We start from the raw sequence: 16,022 nt of genomic DNA on the forward strand, positions 1-16,022 counted from the left end.
CCCGAGTGCTGGGAATAAAGATGTGCACCCCCACTTCCCAGCGAGAAATAAAACCTTGATATGGCTTGTCAGGCTCCTTTCAATTTTAGAAGTTCCTCTGTCTTTCTTCCAGGACCTGGTAACTTATTCCACCCCTGTTAAACCAAGGCATTGATTTGTCCATAAGCCTCAGGAGGAGATGTGATCTGTGGTTGAGCATCGCTATACATGCCTTCTCTGGCTAACATTTTAAAAGCTATGGGCACATCATTTTGTTGATTTCTAGAATCTTGGTCCTGACATCTTTCTGAATAATCGGTCTTCCACAGTAAATATTCACTCCCAGTGAGACAAGGCTTTGCTAAGATCCTCCGGTCAGAGGGAAGAAAAGCTTCCCCAGAAACAGAATCCAGGAGAGACAATGGAAAAGGAGAGCCATTGGTCCACACTGAGCACAAGCTTGCCTAAGATCCCTAAGAGTCTCACATGAAATGGGCGTACAATTTCTAAAAGAGAAAATCCTTCCCTGCCTTTTCCCTTCTCCTGGGCTAAAACAAAGGCTGGGAGACTTGCACCACAACTTCAAAGGAGTTAATTCTCTTATGCAGGGTAAGAAGCCTTCCCAACAACCTCAGAAAGAAATGGAGCAAGGCAGCGGGTGGGGGTTGGGGGTGACACATTTCCAGGCTATCAGAACTGCACTTGACAGGTAGGTTTTAGGAACAGAGGAAACTGGAGCTGTAGGTGGGGGAGCAAAATCAGCACAAGGAGGAGGAAAACCCTCAACCTCGTCACAGAGAGAGAGAGAGAGAGAGAGAGAGAGAGAGAGAGAGAGAGAGAGAGAGATATTAGATAATTTATCTTGTTTGCTTGTTTTTCGAGACAGGCTTTCTCTGTGTAACAGTCCTGGCTGACCTGGAACTCACTCTGTAAACCAGGCTGGCCTCAAATTCACAGAGATCCGCCTGCTTCTGTCTCCCAAGTGCTGGAATTAAAGGCATGTCCACTACTGCCTGGCTAGATAATATGTCTCTTTATGTTCTAATTTTCCTATTGCTAGTGTTAGCTCTGCCTTTTTGTGATCATTTTCGTTTTTAATTTTAACTGTGCCATTTTTATCTATTACTGATTTTATTTCTTCCTAAAGCTGAAAGATATACCTAGGATTTTTTTTTTCTGGTTCCCTTGCATCCAACTCTCCCTTAATTGCTGTTCCTAATGGGGACCAAGTTTTGGGATTCAGAGTTCCCTCTTCAGGGAAAGAAGCTGAAGTTCACTAACTGATAGTGTCTCACTTTAACTCTTTCCACCAGCAACAACGGTGCAGAATTTCTGCAAACAAATGTTGCTCCTTTGACTCTGACTGTCCCATCTTCTTACCTCCAATGAATGCTCCTGCCTTTTTATACTTGTGTGCACACTATTCTCATGAGTTCCTCCTTGCCTTTTTTCCCCTTTTCCTTAAATCCCCATATTTCTGAGGTCTGCTCCTGGCGCCACCTATAGGCGCCCACGCCTACAGGTATTTTTCTTTTCCTTTATGCATAACCTAATATTAGTTGTTACTGTTTTGTAATTTTTAGTTTGGGCTATTTCTTGTTACCATATAGGATTTTCAGTAGCAAAATTGCTATTCACTCCTGCTCTATGGAGGAACAATGGCTTAGAAATGCTGAAGTAGTAACTCAAAGATATACTTTTTTTTTTCTTCAGCCACAGCATGCAAGCTCTGTTGAGAGCCGGGCCTCTTTCTAAGCTGGTACTCCACCAGGACAAAGCCAGGTTTAGTTAGATCTTGAAGCCCAATGGTAAGAAGCATGAGGAATTCAAGGTGTCCCGGTCAGACACCTCCCAAGCACTGCTGATACAAGAAAGAAAGTTGGACCTCAAGGTCCAGCTATGGAGCTCAACACCGTGCCAAGGAAAGCAAAATTTATGGTGGGCAATGTATGACAATTTGTGTTCCAGTTCAGCTGGAATCTTTCCAGAAAACCCAGGCCAGCTGGTGTGTGAGCTGGAGGAAAAACTCAGTGGGAAGCTTCAGTGCTGAGAGAACTCAGCCTAAAGCAACCTGAGAAAGCTGTGCCTAGAATAAGCAAATGCCTCAGAAGGCATAAGGTGATCCTTGAAGCCTTGGTCTTCACAAGTGACACTGTGGGCAGCAGAAACTGGGTGACACCTGGCTCATTACGATTCCTGTGGGAGGCTGGGGCTGTGGATTAGTTAGAGAGAGCCTGCCTAGCATGGACAAGCCTGGCTTCCACTTTCAGCGTTACATAAAACCCACATGGTAGCAAATCCCTGGGGCTCATCAATTGGGAGGTAGAGGCTGAAAAATCAGAAATTTAAGGTTGTCCTTTGTATAAAGCAAGCTAGAGGCTCTCCTGGGATACATGAGATTGTCTTTTTTTTAATATTTATTTATTTATTATATATACAATAGTCTTTCTGTGTGTATGTCTGCAGGCCAGAAGAGGGCACCAGACCTCATTACAGATGGTTGTGAGCCACCATGTGGTTGCTGGGAATTGAACTCAGGACCTTTGGAAGAGCAGGCAATGCTCTTAACCTCTGAGCCATCTCTCCAGCCCCGAGATTGTCTTTTTAAAAAAGGTTCATTTGCACAAAGACTGTCAGAACAATAGAACATTGGCCGAAATGTTTTCTGACTTGTCTATAAGAAATTTAGAAGCAAAGTTAATTTTGAATTCTGAGTTTCAGTTGTAAACAAAAATGACTCTTAACACACATACACATGCACTCACGCACACACACACGCCACCTGAACACAGATCTGCCTCCTTTTAGTGCCATGGTAGGCTGAACGGCACTGTTTAGTTCTCCCGGGGTTGTGCTGCGATATAGTCTGATTTGATCCCAGTCCAGCAGGTGCTCTGAGCACCAGGATGTACTTAACACAACCCACTGGTCATGATTCTGTGCAGTGGGGCTTTGAAACTGATGTCACTGTCCAAGCCAAGGCCTGCAGCAGGTACATTAACATATCATAAGGCTCCACGGTTACCTGGTATTAGTGTCCAAAGTCTGTATACGTCACAGGAGCATGAGCCTCTACCCAAGTCAGTGCCAAGAACCCAAGTCAGACAACACACAAGTTCTTGTTTGTTTGAACCTTTATTTTTTTATGTGTATGGGTGTTCTGTCTGCATGTAGGGAGTACTGATGGGAACATTGGAGTCCCTAAAACTAGAGTTACAGATGGTTGTGAACTGCTGTGTGGGTGCTGGGAACTGAAACCTGGTCCTTTAACTGCTGCTGCCTTAACTGCTGAGACAAAGTCTGTGCCTTACCAGCAGCTGGGCATGAGGTTCAAATCTTCCAATGTGAGAAAGCAAAAGTTGGCACTGGCCTGTCTATTCCTGATGCCAGTGGGAAGAAGCTGCTAGGGGCTTCTGGCCCATTCATATTCTTCTTTCATAGGTCAACTGCTCCAGGAACTGGATTGCCCTGCACAGGTCAACCTGGGTTCACCATCTGCATTTGGTGTCATGGTCCCTGGATAGACTAGAATCAGTCTACCAGGCTCAGAGAGGGATGTCACCTGTTTCTTTGTGGGGGCAAAAGAAGTCATTACCTGCAGGTTTGGAACACGAGTGTCCAATAAATGCCCAATAAATAAGCTACAAACTAGCCTTTCCCCAAGAATCTCCAACAATCCCACTCCCACTTCTGGTGGGCTGGGACTGGAACCTCCCCTCAATGTCCTGCCACCTGCCTCCTTGCAGCAACCCCAGTTTCCTGGGTGGGGCAGCTTGCTTTCCTGGAAGTTGATGTCTGTGCTTGGATGCCTCATTCTCTTAGGGCATCTCTGTGTCCCTACGTGTGGGAGTATAACCACTACATGACATCCCTCTGTTAGAGTAAGATAAAGATCCTCGAGACACCTTCAGGGGACTGCTGTAGGCTCAGAACTACAGTAGTGACTGGACCCTAGCCTCCTGATGATCCCCTGCAGAGATCTGCTAGCTTAGAGAATGGTGTCCGCACTTTCCTTGCTGGGGACAGCCCTGGGAAGATACCGCTTCTGTGCAGAGGGTCTGGGGGTGGGCTGTGGTGCCTCATTACCATATGTCATCTGTGATCTCAGGGAGGCTGGTAGAGAGAGGGTGTCTGTGATGCCCAAATCCTGCCTGCCCCGTGGGTCAATGAACCAGTCACATGGACTTAGATGGAGTGACTTCTTTATTTTAGGCTGAGTTGGTAGCCATTTGGGAGCATATAACAGTCAGGGTGCTGACCCTTGGACTCTGACATTGGAGAGGCTGTATAAACTATGTGTTGGCCAGTGTCCTAAATGTTCACTGTTCCCAACCAAGGTAACCCCAGGACAGGATGTCCTGACCTCGGTAGGAGAGAGGCTCATATCCCAGGCATGGGCCAGCAAAAGCGAGCAGGGCAGTCACTGCCTGATGAACAGCCTCACACCACCTACACCCAGTCCTCTGGGGTAAGGGTAAAGCTCTTGTTACTGACAAGACACTAGCTCACACAAACTTTGGCTGTTTCAGGAAATTAAAAGGGGATAAAACCAGACTGCCCTGAAGAGGCTCCCACTGCCCATTTCTGTGTTGATGCCCCAGTAGGGGCTTCTTAGTGTCCATGAGACCAGGCCAGCGCCATCCGGGTTTACTGAAGGTCCATCAGGGTTGCAGGCTCCCCAAGGAACAGCAGCTACAGATTTCTCCTATGGGGTCTGAGAGGCAGGCCCAGGACAGGACAGCTTGACTCTGACAGCCATGCCCTGCTGAAGAAGAGGCACTACCCAGGCCTCCAGGATAGATGTATGGTTAGGAAGGTGGACAAGAGTGGTAGAGTGCCGCCACAGCAGGCTGGGCCCAGACCAGACATCTAGTACAGCTGTGGACGTCCTGTGGCTCATTTCTTCTGGGAGGTCCAGCCACCACTACTTGTCCAGTCGTCCCCGGGACAGAAGTTCCACATAGCTCAGGGCACTCTGCAACGATGTCAGGCAGTACCCTTCTTCTCCAATTAAGTACCTATGTGGGAGTGGGAAAAGAGACATGTGTCACCTGGAGGGGACAGATGTACAGCCTAGTCCTCTGGAGGGCAATATAGTCCCTATATGCTTGGACAGTGATGTGGCCACAGCTAAGGCTAGGGAGCTGGGTCAGGGGAGGCCTTTCCGCACTGTCAATCCTGGCCTGTTATGGCCCTGCAGTGTACACTGTTCCCAGGCAGATGCTACGCAGGGGATAACCTTCACCTCCTGTCTCGGGTCTTCTGAAGGCCATGGAACATGCTCACGAGTGCCCTGTGCACAGGTGGATCTCAGAGAGCTGTCCAAAAGTAGTGGCAGGCCTTCAGGCCTCCTTTGCAGCTCCCACAGCCGATCATTGCCACTGCTTCAGGTCTGGAGGTATGGTTCCCTTGTCCCCCTTGCCCAGCTCTTCCCACACCTGAGGACACCCTTCTCCACCCTGGGGAGTGCATGTCTGTCTCCTAATCACCCACTACCTGGGGCTCCTTCCTACCCTTCATGAATGAATTCCTCCAGGGCAGCACACTCTGACACCAGTTGGGGGAGGCCACTTCTCAGCACCACGAAGGACAGGATGGGCAGCAGGTCATCAGCACCACTGCTGGGCAAAGGCAAGGAGGGCAGTGGGCCTAGGACCTAGGGACACTCGCCTTGGCTTTCTGGCCAGAAATTGACTACAATTCCTGTATTCCCACCCCCCAAACAGCACAGGAGACATCCTGGCCCCAATACCAGGATCAGTGGAGGGACACACTACAGCCTCTTCTGATTTCCTAGTTGGCTGTGGTCTCACATGCTTTTAGGAGTGAGGAGCAAATGGTGAGACTGAACAAGAATCACCTCTGCAGTAGGCCCTTTCGGCCCACCTCAGGAGATGTCTCGGTATACTAGTTAGGGTACACATAAGAGCTTCTTGGAAGAGCATGGGGAACAAGAAGCAAAGAGGCAATTGGAACCTGAGGCTATGGCTTGTGTCTGACTACTTTCCCGTGGGTCAGGGAGGCTCCCCACACCACCTGTACCTGCTCAGTGTCCTGCCACCTACAGGGACAAGATTGCCCCCATTGGGGGTAGCTTGGACCAAGGCTGTGATTGGCAAACATTTAGCCTGGGAGCTCTTTTATAAAATGGGTAACAAGGGCAGGGAAGGCAGGCTCTGTGGTGAGGATGGAATAGCAACCTTAGAGAGGGAGAGAAGTATCTGCCCTTCTTTTCCTTGGGTTGAGCTCCTCATGGGTGACCTCATAGTTGATTCTGATATTTACTTGTGGGACCCCAGGTGCAGGCCAGGGTAACAGTCCCTTGGTCTGTAATGGTTGGTGTCAAGGCCGATCCTGGTCCTTGGGACAAGGTGTGGCAAAGGTCAAAGCTCATGTAAGAAGTGACTCTAGGCCAGAGGATGCAGTTACGGCTGCACTGAGCAGAGTTGAAGGCAGGCTCAAGCATCCCAGAACCCACGGCTGTGTGGCATGAGTGGGAAGAACCTGCCCCATCTTGGATGTGCTAGATTGGTGCAGGAAAGGGGCTTCACTTTGAAAGTGCTCCTTCCCTGCCCCCTCTAAGTACACACCTGGGGACCAGGCAGGCCCTTCTCAAAGAGCAGCTCTTGGTCTCACCAGACTAACCAGGGTTCAGGATCCCTCGGCCTAGTCAGCGGGCACTGCAAGAGCCACCCGTCCAGATGGATGGAAGCACATGGTTGAGGGGTTGGTGCCCTTTTTCTTGCCCTGTCTCAGCCCGGGGTCTCTGGCAGGAATGAGCTTTATTCTGTGATAATACCATCTGGGGCTGCTGAGGGAAGCAGGGCCACCAGGGTCCTCTTTGGTCACTCACAGGGCAGGAACATAAACTAGTACACCTCCAGGGAGTGTCCCCATTCTGGACTCACATGGCAGCAGCAGGGGGCTGGGACCCAGCCTCAGGCCTGGCCTCTTGGGCACGGCAGTAGTCTTCCGCACAGATGCAGATGACCCGAAGAGTCCGCACTGTGGTACAGAAAAATGGCTTCAGTGGGGTGTGATGTGGTGGTAGGTGAAAGAGGAGGATTTAGCAAGGGCAGGAAGACTTGAAAGGCTTGGTGTGAGGGAGACTACGCTGTTTCCTATATCAAGGGGTCTCCTGGTATTGCCCAATCTCTCCTGATAATGCAGGACTGGAGAAAGCTGAAGGTCACTGCCCGTATTTGCCTAGTGACGGGCCTGTAGGCTAGCAGGGAAGGTACAGCCCCATCTTCCACCTCTCAAACCTCTGGGCCCCTCAGATCCCCGCACCGATGCACTCCAGCTTCTTCTGGGGGCAGCTCTCCAAGACTAGCAGCCCCAGTTCCTGGGCCGCAGTGCAGTAGGGGTAGGTGGAGGCTTGAGCCTCAGGGACACGTGGGAGGAGCTTGGCAGGGATGCCAAGGGCTGTAGGGGATGCATTCCTGTACAGCTCCATGCTCCTGTTCACAGCAGCCTCCTGGGTACGGTACACAGTCCTAAAGCAGAGAGGCCAGGCTCAGTCACCATGGAGACACTGTTCCAGAGACAAGTAGGGTTGTGGCTGAGGATCTCTGGAGCTCAGTCCTATGAGGGCTGCTCAGGTATTTGAACAAACGGTCCCTAAACAGGGAGGTGGGTAAAACACCTACAAACTTTTAACACCCGAGGAGAGCCTCAGGATCAGACAGGCCACTGAGACACTGGGGTGGAGACTCCAGCTCATGGGGATGGGGAGCTGGCTGGAGGCAGTACCTGTAGAGGGCTAGCAGCAGGGGCCACAGTGGGGAGAAGAAAGGCTCCTCGATGCAGGCCAGGCAGCGGTCTTTGGAGGTGGCTGTATTCAGGCTTTCGAAGGCCAAAAGAGTCAGCGAGAGCAGTCTATCTGCCAGAAACAGAGTTGGGAATATGGAAATGTGCTATTACCTGCCCCTACCTCTCTAGAAGCTCCAAGTTCAGAGTCAAGATGCCCTGCTCCCCAGATCCAGGTCCTGTGCAACTGAGCTGTAGCATCCAGGCTTGCTGGGGTTGTTCCACTTGGTTATTCTACTTGTTCAGCCTCCCATACCCATCCCTCATCTATCCTATGGGGCATATGGCCTGGGGCTGGGTCTTAGCTCTTCTTTCTTGGGGCTGACTTGGTCACACACAGCTCCCATGTAGCTAAAGAGTTTGCTGAAGAGGGGATGATGGCTCCTTTCTGAAAAGGACTGGCTCCCAAGTCTACAGGAATACCAGGAACTTTAGAGTACTGAGTAAGACCCCAGGCTGTTGAGCCTTCCTCACTGGTTCATAGATGTCTAGAAGCCTTGGGCAGGCATGGCCAGGTCACCTTGTGATCTAAGGCTGTGATAGACACCACTTCTCTGTCTCCCATACCAGCCCCACCCACTACCTGAGGGACTGGGGTGGGCTAGGGCCTGCTCTTATGGGCTGAATGCTTGCTCCTATGACACTTCCATAGGACATAGAGTGGACATAGGTCTTTGCTGTCCAGGGCAGCAAGTTGCACTTGAGGGCAGGTAGATGCAACTGGAGCGGCTCCTGGGTTGGTGCCCTGAATGCTCACCGATAGCATTGTGAATGTCCTTCACTGTGCTCTTCAGGCATTCCAGCAAGGGCTCTCTCTTTGCTCCCGGAGTCTGTGGCTCAGATATAGCCACAAACTGCTCCAGGTCCTCGAAGGAGCTGTCTTTGTCTGGCAAGTGGGATGAAGCCTCTACCAGGGGTGAGGAAGGCCCTGCTGGGCTGCCATCTGCCTCTCTGTCCAGAGAGCCTGAGTGGAGTGTGGGGACAGAAGGTGTGGAAGGAGGTCCATCCAGAGGTCTTGGGGCCACACTGGGTTCTGAAGGCGACAACATGCAGTAGAGGCTCTGGGAGGATCGAAGTCGCCGGCTCCCAGGAGGCAGTAGGCCATTGGCTTCTGGAGGTAGGGAGCAGCAGCCTGGCGCAGGCGCAGCACTGATAGCGGCCCGGCTCACAATAGGGTACAGTGCACTGTATACTGCACACTGGAGCTTCTTCAGGAGCTGGGAGATTGGGTGGTCAGGAAGGCTGCAAGGAGAGAGTGGGAAGGATGCATTTGGGCCCTGAAGAGTCTACCCAGGTGGGCACTTTCTATACCCGCCCATTTTCCTCATCTCCAGCAAACAAGTGAGTACCATAGCAGCCACCCTCAAAGCCAAGCAGGGCCTCAATTTACTTTTTAGCCTTAAGCTTAGAAATCTGAGTTCAATTCCTATGAAATGACATCAGTCACCTGGGCGTTATGCCCTCATCTGTGGCATCACCTGTACAAAGACTGCCACACTATGAAAGATTTCAGAGAGGTAACTAACTTCTCTGCTATTTCCTATTAGTGAATATCCTGTGATCCATCCAATCTAGAGAAGCGAATGGAAGTTGACAAAAACCTATCAGCACAAAAGGCCCTTCTGCAGGAGCCCCTCACCCCCCCCAGGTCTCCATAGCCTAGCCTTTCTAACTAATCTCCTTTCTTTCTAACTCTTTCTCCATTATCTAGCAGGAAGAACCACAGGCTGGGGGATGGGTTCTATGAATACCTGAGCAAGTGGGAGACCAGGCTGGTTACTACTGACAGGTCCCCTGGGCTCCGCTTAAGCTTGGCTCTCCAGTGCTTTGGCCAGTCCTGCAGGACAGAGGACCTTGGAGGAAAGCACAGTCGGATCTCCACAATGGGATGCCCTGCAAGGACTGTGTGGGGTTGCCCTGGGGTGTGGGAAGGAACCGACTCCTATAGGCCCATGTGATCCCAATTCTGCCATTCCTCTGCATGGACCAATGGTACTCACATGGTCTTGCTCATATTCCAGGATGGCAGCATAGAGGGCTCGCTGTTCCCGCTCCTCTGGGGTCAGAGCAACTTGACTGCAGAACCTCCTGAGGAGGAAGACAAGCTGGGAACAGGGATGGACCTATGGGCTCAGGAAGCCCTTTCCAGGCCTCCCAGAATGCCTATGAGACAGGAAGGGGATGCACCTGTTGGCTGCCTCCTGAAGGCGCAGGCGGCGCTCCTCCATCTTCCGCTGGAGCTGGGGTAACAGAGTCAAGGGGCCAGTAGTGTCTGACCTGAGTGGGCCTCCACCCTTGCCCTGTGCCTCACCCACTCCATACTCCTACAATACCCTTGATGTCCCAAGGGTCCAGGTAGGTAAGGCTACCTCTGCCCTCTAGAGATGAGTCCAGTACTGGACAAGGCCAGGAGAACAGTCATTAGTTCAAGAAGGGGCTGTTTCCGGAAAGGCAGACTCGAAGGTGGAGAGCAGTAGTGCTGGGGAGGCCAGGAACGCAAAGCCTAAGGAGGTCCTCGGGAGCAGTGTAGGGTTAATCTCCCTCACTGCTGGGAAGGCTCACAGTCCCACACTTACCTGGCACCTGGCTCCTTCTCCCTACTCTGCCCCTTCTCCACCCTCAGCTCAAGACCTCACTCTCATCTCTCCTTAAGGATGCCGTCTCCTCTCTTGCTTTGGCGATCACCAGATTCTCCATCATCTGCCGCTGTAGAGACAGGGTCTAAGGAAAGGAGGAGGAAATAAATCCCAGTTCCTCAGTGTCCTGATCCTTCCCTGAGCAGCCCAGCTCCTCTCTGGGACTTGCTCACCAATGATGTCTTCTGCATGGCCTGGCTGGGGTCCAGTCGAGCCATCCGGGCTTCATATGTGGCCCTCAGCTTCTGGTTCTGTAAGGAGGCCTTTTCCAGTGGCGTTAGCTCCCTAAAAACAGTGACAAGCTGCTGTCCATGCACAGGAAGTCCAGGAATGTTCTAGTGACCTGAGCAACCATCCTCACACCCCTCTTGACCTTGTTCTAAGACCAAGATGAAAAAAATGATGATGAAGCAGGAAGAAATGCAGGGGGGAGGGTCGGGGGCAAGCTAGAGATCTGTTGCCCAAACAGGGGTGTTGGTAATGCTAGAACTCAGGGCTTCTCAAGAGAAGCAGGACATTCGGATTTTTATGAAAATCAGTTATATCTGTGGCAATAACATGGAACTCCCGGAAGTTACTACAGGGTTCCCAACAGCAAGATTCATTTGCAACCCACCGAAGGGAGAGCTGTGTCTATTCAGTAAGAAACTGTAGCAGTCACACACCTCCCTGCTCTCAGCGTTAGCTGACAAAAAGTGTGGAGGAGACTGAGGAGAAAGACTCCATTCTGAAGCTGACATCTGTATCCACCCCAGGGATGAAGCTGCACACAAAGAAAGGTGGGGCCTGAGGAACCTGGCAGGTAAAGGTACCTCTGGGACACGTGGTAAGAGGGGCCTGATTCATGCATGTTGGGTTCACCGAGTTTCTGCATCTGTGGCTTGGTATCTTTCATTAGTGTAGAAAATTCTCTGCTGTTTTATCTTCAAACAATGCCCCCCCACCCCATTATCTTTCTTTTCTTTCAGGAACTTAAAAAAAACATGCTAGGCCTTCTGTCTTTCCTATTTTATGTCTTGTTCCTGTGACATCTGGATTTTATCTTGGCTTATTTTTTTCTCTCTTCATCTGTATCTCTACTCTGTTAATACAAACCTGTACACATTTATTTATTTATTCGTTACTTTTTTAGAGGCAGTTTCTCTGTATAGCCTTGACTGTTCTGGAACTTACTCTGTAGTCCAGGCTGGTCTTGAACTCACAGAGATTCGTCTGCTTCTGTCTTCTGAGTGCTGGGATTAAAGGCATAGGCATGTGCTATCACAGCCTTTTAAGGCAGGCCCTGACCTCATGATTTTCCTCCCTTCACCTTCCAAGTTCTGGGATTACAGGCATATGCTACCTCCCCTGGCCAGGCTAGCCACAAATTCAATAGGGTAGACTTGAACCTGTGATCTCCTGATTCCATCTCTTGAGTACTGGGACAACAGGCAGTAATAGGAATCAAATTCAGGGTTTCATGTATGCTAGGGAAACACTCTACCATGAAGTTACATTCTCAACTATCTAGTATTTATTTATTATTATTATTATTTTGTTTTTATGTATATGGGTCTTTTGCCTACGTGTATGTGTACCTTTTACCATGTGTGTGCCTGGTGCTCAAGGAGGCAAGAAGAGGGCGTCAGATACTGTAACTAGGTTTGTTTTTGTTTTTCTTTTCTGTTTGTTTGTTTTTTGCTGGTTCTGACTTTAGAGTTTCTTGTTCAGGTGCTTTCAAACTTGGTTTTGTATTTCTAAGCAAAGTTCTCAGGGTTGTTTGAACCGTGCCTGATAACCATCTGAAATCTTCCCAGGTCTGTTCTGCAACTATTATCTCATCATTTCAGTTTCTGTGTGGCTATCTTTGTTTGCCACTAACTTTTGAAGGATGAATTTGCATCCTAATGGAATTTGCATCTGCTTCTGTCAGGCAAGGGTATGTCTACTCTGGGAGCCACTTTAACTAAGGACCCCAAGGGACGCTCACTCTGCTCAGCTTCCAACCCCATCCACGTTAGCACAACTCCCATCCTGACAATCTTACTTCTTAGAGTTCTGTGACTCTGCCACCTGCAGCTTCTGGAAGATCTCAGGAGGCAGGAACGGGGAGAGTTTCCCTCCTTCGTCTGAACACACTCTGCGGTGTCGACTGGTAGGCAAGGGCATGGAAGGAGCCACAGGTACAGCTGGCTTCAGGCATATTCTCCCTGCAAGCCATGTAGAGAACCCTGGTCAGCAGGCTAGGGATCATCCCACAAAGCTGGTACCAAGAGCCCCCTTCTTTGAGTACCCACCAAGTTTGGTAGCTGTTGACTGGGCCCGTTCCAGACACTGTTCAGCTAGCTTCAGCATCTTTGAGGTCTCAGGGAGAACTGTTTCCCCACCTTCTAGGGAAGGGACACGGGGCTGGTTATGACTCATATCCTTAGTAAGAACAAGGAACTGTAAGTTAGGCAGTTCACCCTTATTCATTTCATCATAGTTCAAGACGGTATACCCACATGATTGGCAGTCAAGCGCCAGACTGACTCTTGCTTGCCTTCTGGAAATGGCCATGTAGCACTCATGGCTACTGAACAGAGATACGAGTTCTACAGACTCTCCTGGCCCACCACCTACTGGCTGCCTGTACCAGACTGACCCTCCTGCGGGTGTTGCCATGAGCACTTCCACCCTTCCACCCCTGACCCTTAGGTATCTGCGCTGCTCCCTTCCCTCCAAGGGCCTGCTTCTACCAGTAGGTGCATCTTTTCCTTATACTTTGCCAAGACTGCCCAGCTCCTGGACCCAATCTCCTGTTCCCCCTTACAACAAGCTCCTCATAAACTCCATCTTCTCCTCATTCCACCTCCATCTCAGCATCCAGATTTCCCTATATTGTCCTTACGCAGCAGCCCTAGTTTGTCAAAGACAGCAAGTCATTCAATTTTTTACCCCCTCTGGGACATTACTCCCTTAAGGTTCCTCCTGCTAGTCCAGATGCCGCAATCTTTGACGTGTCAGACTCAGCTGAACTCGCTTGTCCTCCACGAGCTCTCCCTAACTGTGTTCCTATGTCTAGAGCGTTGCTTGTATCTCAGACTTTATATGCTCACAATGGAATTCTCTAGTTTTTTAAAATTTGAGACCGGGTCTCATGTAGCCCAGGCTGGCCTCAAACTCCCTATGTAGCTGAGGATGACCTTGAACTCCTGAATCTCCTCAAGGCTAAGATTTCAAACTTGCACTACCACGTTAGTTTATTCAGTGCCAGGGACCAACTGCAGGGCTTCATGTAGGCTAGGAAAGCATGCTCTACTAACCAAACTAGATCCCCTGCCCCACAGTGCAACTCACGATTTCTCCCCTGACACATAAGGTTGCCCATCCTCTGCTTGGAACATCCCTTCATGCTGGCAACTCACCATCAACCCTATCGGGTCTGGTTGGTTTCTGCTTCAAGATACATCCAAAGTCTCTACTCCTCCCAAAGCTGGGTAGAGCTTTGGGAGGTTCCCAAAATTCCACTTCCAGCCAATACGTACAAAGCACTGCTGTAACTATTTCTCTTGGGCTTTCAATGTACTTCTGCTGGTAATGCCCCCACTTCTCTGCAGCTCTCTCTTCACTGCCTTGAGGCCGTGTCTTGACTCAATCCATGATCTATCTCCTAACCCGTAATACTGCTCTCCAGTGCCACCATGTTCCACTATGATATTCTATACTAATGATAATGACCAGGCTGGAAGGAAGCAGGAGACCTCCAGCTCTGGGGACCATCAAGGGTTAAGATGTCCACAACGTTGCCATCACGAGAAGAAGCAAGTCCGCAAGCATACCTGTAGTGTTTTCCACGTCTTCCAGCAACGCCTGGGAGATGTAGTGGATGCTTCTCAGGTATTCCATGTATGCCTCCTGTGTCAGGGAAGAGAATGGCAGGGGTCAGAGGGAAGTGCCTACGTCATGCCTGCCAGGTGGATGGAGGAAACAGGATCAAGAGCACCTGTTCATTTTTCTAATGTTTCTTTTTTTTAAAGATTTAGTTATTTATTATGCATACAATGGTCTGCCTGCATGTGTCCCTGCAGACAGAAGTTGGCACCAGATCTTATTACCAGTGGTTGTGAGCCACCATATGGTTGCTGGGAATTGAACTCAAGACCTTTGGAAGAGCAGTCAATGTTCTTAACCATTAAGTCATCTCTCCAGCCCACGGCCTGCTCATTTTTGAGAGACTTCTAGACTTCAGTGATGGTCCATCTAGGAAGAGACAGTACCCCCACTGTCTAGACTTGAAGAAGAAAAAAAACCATTTCTTTCTGAGAACAAAATCAGGAATTTCTTCTGACGACTTCTGCACTAGAGAGTTCCCAGCTGGCCACATCTCTCCTTTCACAACCTTGCTCTGCAGCACCTGTAGGAACGGGGCTTCAGTCCTGAGGCCTGGTAAAGCAGCCTCAGCAGAGATACCGTTTTCCACTCTATACAGCAAAGTCCCCTTCCTTGTAACTCAAAGACCAGTAGTCTTTCCATGTCTTATGAAAAATATTTCCTGAAAGTCTAAGGAGAGAATTGGGCTCGTCTCTCAATCTTACTTTCTGGCTTAGGCTGTGAGAAACAACGTTCTCCGGACTCCAGAGCTGCAGGTATTAACTGTGTGACCCTCCTCTGCCCTGAGCTCTGTGAAGCCCAGGACAGAATGCACTCTGGTATGTATGGGTTTTGCTTTATCCATTGTCAAATTACCCGTCTTTCATTAACTCAACACTTCAGATTAGGATAAAATGGATTTCAGGCAGGATTTTGGTCTTGTGGGGAGCACCTGATGCCCGAGAAAACCAACTTGGGGAACTGGACTAACACTGATTATTCCTCTCCAAAGGTAGCTCAGGGTGGCCTGGCCGGCTCTTCCACCTGGTTGTCATCCTTTTAATTAGCATTCATTCTCAGTGACAGGCCACACCCCTTCTGTGCCTGCGTTTCTTTACAAATGACCTTTGAAAGCAGCTGCAAACAGACAGCAGCATAATGAATGAGCCAACAGCCAGTCTTTTCTAGATTAAGTATACACAGCCTCTGTCAAGAATACACACACACACACACACACACACACACACACACACACACACTCACACACACACACACACACACAAACACACACACCGTCTGTCATCTTGCTTCACAGGTCCTTTGCAAAGAGAACCTCGGCTGGCTCTATTTCACCGACTCATTGAACAAATAAACCGGAGACCAAATGCTATTTGAACTGTCCGAGGTGTCCGCAGAGCGCCCGCAGCCGCCCCGCCGAGAGCCTCCGGGTGGGGTCCCAGAGCTGTCGCGCGCGTCGGAAGCGCGATCCCCCCCGCCCCCCACGCCCGCCCTCGCCCACCGCGGACCAGGTGCCTCCTGGAGCTGCCGCCGCGCCCCTCCCAGCCTCACCCGGGGCCGGTTGCCGGTGTCTAGCTCGATGGCCCTGTTGGCCAGTTTCATGGCGCTTTGCAGTGGCTTCGCCGCGCCGTCCCCGGCCGCAGCGGCCATGGCGCCGGGCGGGGGAGGCCGCGGCAACAGGGGCGGGGCCGGCGCCTCCAAACCGGAACGTGGAGTGTGTAGCCGAGGGAGTTGCGGGAACTGCGCACT

At 50.4% G+C, this 16,022-nt stretch overlaps 1 protein-coding gene across 6 annotated transcripts; it reads right to left on the reverse strand.

Annotated features, from left to right (window-relative positions):
* Nucleotides 1–4,164: 4,164 nt before the first annotated feature.
* Vps9d1 (VPS9 domain containing 1) lies at nucleotides 4,165–15,974 on the reverse strand. Of its 6 annotated transcripts, none has more exons than XM_085681868.2 (15): nucleotides 15,825–15,974; nucleotides 14,225–14,300; nucleotides 12,701–12,790; nucleotides 12,451–12,613; nucleotides 10,598–10,709; nucleotides 10,447–10,509; nucleotides 9,976–10,028; nucleotides 9,789–9,876; nucleotides 9,540–9,625; nucleotides 8,546–9,030; nucleotides 7,732–7,861; nucleotides 7,270–7,475; nucleotides 6,888–6,984; nucleotides 5,493–5,600; nucleotides 4,165–4,997 (listed from the first exon to the last, which is right to left on the reverse strand). In XM_085681868.2, exons 1-15 carry the CDS (start codon nucleotides 15,921–15,923, stop codon nucleotides 4,904–4,906), a joined length of 1,950 nt encoding a protein of 649 aa, XP_085537994.1. In that variant the 5' UTR covers nucleotides 15,924–15,974; the 3' UTR covers nucleotides 4,165–4,903. The 6 variants fall into 6 exon arrangements, 5 of the variants coding, with proteins under 5 accessions (XP_085537994.1, XP_085537992.2, XP_085537995.1 ...); XM_085681866.2 differs by having other exon boundaries at nucleotides 12,701–12,793; XM_085681869.2 differs by having other exon boundaries at nucleotides 5,493–5,597; nucleotides 15,825–15,973.
* Nucleotides 15,975–16,022: the final 48 nt, after the last annotated feature.

The sequence above is a fragment of the Myodes glareolus genome, chromosome 22 (genome assembly GCF_982192425.1).
Source record: "Myodes glareolus chromosome 22, mMyoGla1.1, whole genome shotgun sequence".
In the NCBI taxonomy this organism is placed as follows: Eukaryota; Metazoa; Chordata; class Mammalia; order Rodentia; family Cricetidae; genus Myodes; species Myodes glareolus.